At 46.4% G+C, this 4,189-nt stretch overlaps 1 protein-coding gene across 1 annotated transcript; it reads right to left on the bottom strand.

The window, feature by feature from the left end:
• Positions 1–739: 739 nt before the first annotated feature.
• On the bottom strand, positions 740–1,374 carry nog2 (noggin 2). Its single transcript, XM_068754645.1, is given in 3 exon segments — positions 740–868; positions 870–1,113; positions 1,115–1,374. Coding segments are annotated over 3 exon segments (633 nt in total).
• Between the last annotated feature and the right edge of the window lie 2,815 nt (positions 1,375–4,189).

Genomic DNA, 4,189 nt, shown 5'->3' with positions numbered 1-4,189 from the left:
GATATAGACACTCGTAAGCAACATGGTTTGACACTAATGCACGTCGAAAAGATAGACTTTATTGCTAAAACGTGTAAACATAACATGTACACTGGTATGTTTTACTTTTTATTCTTTTTTTTATTTTTCGAAATATTCAAGTAGACATCTGCCATATTTTTTCTGGTATACTCTGCTATTCTCTTTCTTTATGCTCTATACTCACAATCGTTAAAATAATAAATAAAACGTACAGATTTGTTTATTTCTACAATACTATGTATTCCCCAAAAAAGCTGAGTTCACGCCTTTATATATATCTTTAACCTCAACTTTTTTTTTTTTTTACAATTAATTATTAATTATTGATATTAATATTATACAAAAGTTTCTAGGCAGCATTGCAGTGAAATAACAGTCAGCATCAATGTTCAGTTGGAAAAAAAAAGTTCACCTCTTGGAGAAGTGTAGCATATGCGTTCCATCTTCATTGTCTCATAAAAATATCAAGCTCTCTTCCTTATGAAGTGCTCGTGATCCCCCCAAAAAACACGTTTCAGGGTGCAGAATAAAATAGGTCCTGGTTCAATTAGAAAAAATAGCTGCATTTTCTTAAATATGTACAATGTTGGTATTTCACTTAAAATGCTATATATAAAAAAATAGATTTGCTATGGTGCCCACCTCTGTAGAGAGTTAACAGTGCAATAGAAACCGTATTTCCAGTCCACTCCCCCCCCCCCCCCCGACCGCCACTAAATCAGCACGAACACTTGCACTCTGAGATGATTGGGTATTGCACCTGTATCCACGTACAGTATTTCTGTCTTAGAAACCCTTGACAATACCACCGCAGGAAAATCTTGTTGATTGACTTGACGGGTTTGCAAAGACATCCCCTCTGGGAAAGAGCAAGAGCGCTCAGAGAAACAGTTTCCCTCCTTGATGTAACGTGGCCAGAACCTCACGCCCAGATCCTTCCAGGTGTACACCCACCGGCAGTGCGTATAGGTCCACAGCCACTGCAGAAATTTCCTGCGCGCCTTCTTGCCCACTTTTACTTTCTTTCCATAGGGGGTCTCTGTGAGGTCCAGCTTTTTAATCTCGTTGGGCATGGGCCCCTGCAGCTTCACTGTTGTCTGACGCGGAGAGGTTCACCAGCATGGGCGAGCTGATGGACATGAAGTTAGGGTCAAAGTTGCTGCCGAGTTTTTTCCTCAGAGTCCTCTCGGCCAAGTCCTGCTCCCGGGGGTCGTACTCCGGGTCGGGGTTCTCCTTGAGGTCGGGCACCGGGAGGTGATCGCTGGGCGATGGACGGAGGCGAAGGTAATGCTGGGAAACTCCAAGGTGAACGCACAGCAGCACGTAAAAGAGCAGTGCTTGGGAGAGGCCCATTATTCCTCTCGTTTTACGCAGGGATCTTCTCGCGTAATTTCTATTTAATTATTTTCCCACTTACTGTATTCTCGGCAATGGACATAAATAGTAGAAGTTCAGTCACCTTTTAAGGGCTCCTTCAATTGACCCGCTGATGCGACCCTGCAGCGCGCAGCGGTGTCTCTCTCTGCCTTGCAGAGAAGTGTCTATAGCCTAAACTAAAAAAAAAGCGTAAAACCAAAAACGGGGAAACACAATTCACGCTCTCTCCGGCCTCACTCCGCTCCTTGGATTCATTTTGGGGTTCTCTCGGTTGTCATAGTTACCCCAGGGACTCGAAGCCACGAAGAACTGTCTACCCTGGATGACAGCGTCCGAGGGGGGGGGGGGGGGGGGGGGGGGGAGCTGCATGGAATGGAGTGTTTTCTAAAGAGAACGGATAGATCCGGAACGTCCCGTGAGAGTGGGATGCACAAAATAACACTTCACCAACTTTTCAATGTCACGGCAATGAGAGCCGCCTGAGCCGATGTTATTTTTACGCACGGCTTTTACAAACGTGGCTTCTCTCAACGTCGCCTGACGCTTTCAGGTTTCACAAGATCCCAGGGCGCACAATCCATGGACTGAGGGAATTCCTTCTCTCTGCGGCCAGTCCTTTGGGATATTCCAACAGCCGATGTGTGCGCCTCTCTGAAAACGTTCAAAAACTTAGACGAAAATCGCCGCAGTGGGTTGCAATGTCAGCTTATAGTATAAGAGCCATGTGTCTTTCCAGAAGAAACGCCAAAATGACGGAGCAGCGCTTAACATGAAAGTCTCAGTTTATCACGTTCCCATATAAACTCTCCGCTGTGCGCGTAACGCTCAAAAGCGGCGTTGCAGCAAACTGCAGTATCAGCGCATATCAAATGCAAACTGCAGGAAGGCAGGAAAACGTTTTCAGTTCAGAGTTCCTTCCACTGAGAGAGACATCGATGAATCCCTTCACAAAAGCTCCAGGTCCCAAAGTCGCTGCGTGACCAGCCGGTCCATAACCCGGAGTCTCTTTGCGTCTCCTCTCTTTGATAACTGGCGCAGAAGCTCCTACTGAGTCGCTCCTACTTCAGGAGTCGGGGAGGGGGGGGGGGAAGACTTGGCGCCGGAGCGTTCCTCTGCTCAGGCACACTGTGTGTGAGTGCGTCTGCAGCGAGTGGCGCTCAGTCCCAAGTTAAATATCCCCCTCCGACGTTACAGAGTGTCAGAGGGGCCTGCCCACCTCGGCCACTTTCACTATGATTGACAGCCCCCCCCCCCCCCCCCCATCCTCCTCTAAGCCACCCCTCCTATCACAACGTGGAAAAATATCAGCCACAATCACAGCCACGAAGTGCCTCCATGGAGCAGCAGTTTATTCCACATCATAATGTAATAAAAATACAGATGTATATTAAAGAAGTTTGAACTGATCCGGAGACAATGTTCTCACTAATGGCTCCAATACGCGAGACAATATCAGTGGAAGCGTTTAGGAGTTTCCCATGGAATGATGGGAAACGTTTAGCAGCTCGTCTAGGGGAAAGGGGCATCGCATTCCACCTTTGTTCGTCAGCATTTGGGTCAGGAATTGGCCCATTGAACCCAGGGGTCACAAAATAGGCCCGTAATTAACGGCTATAAATGGCTATGGATAACCGAGCAGTACCTTTCCCATGCTAAGTAGTCATTAGGCCATGCTGGATATTTGACTTTTACTTCAACGATGTCGGTCTTCCTGCAAAGCCGCTCGGAAATGATTCAGCCATGCGCGATGGATTCTCTTCCAAGTTAAATAACCCATAATTAACCCATAATATCAAGATGGCATTAAAACCCAGCAAATAACGCAAAGAAAAACGTTGCCTTTAACCTCAAGCCCCCCCGAAAAATGTAATTAAAGTGTTCTTTTTAATTAAAATCACATCAAAAGCTTTTATTTTCATTCTCCTTCTGTAATTAAAGCCACTTGCACAACTTGCTTTTGGCTTGTGTTTACCCAACGAACTTCATCCTGGATTAAGGTTGTTGAATTTGTCCTGCGCGCTTTGGAGACGCTGCACAGTGAGCCTTTGAATATTTCATCTCGTCGGTGCGCTTATCTTTTGTAGCGGTCACTAGAGGGCGTCAATCCAGCGTGGTGCGCGCCGTCATCCAGGTGCAGGCTCTCTCTCTCTCTCTCTCTCTCTCTCTCTCTCTCGCTACTCATGTTTGAGCGCATTTTGGAATAATTTTGGTGCAGTTCATGTGAAAGTTGCTCACCAGCTTTGTGACATAAGATCTTAAAACACTGTTGGAGCAATTAATCCCTGCAGGCCTGAATCTTTTTTCCTGAAATGATGGAATAAGTGATTTGATTTTAACATCTAACGAGAGGAGGAGAGTTTGTCAACTGCCAGTAATTGCTCCAAACTATACATTCTTGCTGACCCCCTTATCATGTATTGAGACACACCAAGTACTAATCTGGTTAATGATTAGTGTGCCAAAGTAGACGGAGCCCAGTGGGCAGTGGGGACAGCAAGGCTTAGCTGGCTACTGTAGATCTGTCCATTTCCATTGTCTTTCTCCGTAGGATTTGGGGTGGTGGGCTGAGCCCCAATGCAAGGAGAGACATTTCCCTTCCTTCTTACTATAATCATTAATACTGTCGAGCAACTATAGCAGCGAGTCCACCCCCATCCCCTGGCTAATTACTGGAGATAAAGGTAAGCAGAGGAGAGAGGAGGGGACCGGTGAGAACAGTGGGGAGGGGGGGTGCTGATAATGTTGAGCAAGTGGTGATGAAGATGACGATGCCTTCAGCAAAGACAAGGGG

Source organism: Brachionichthys hirsutus, chromosome 21 (genome assembly GCF_040956055.1).
Source record: "Brachionichthys hirsutus isolate HB-005 chromosome 21, CSIRO-AGI_Bhir_v1, whole genome shotgun sequence".
Classification (NCBI taxonomy): Eukaryota; Metazoa; Chordata; class Actinopteri; order Lophiiformes; family Brachionichthyidae; genus Brachionichthys; species Brachionichthys hirsutus.
This window is presented reverse-complemented; position numbering and strand designations above follow the sequence as displayed.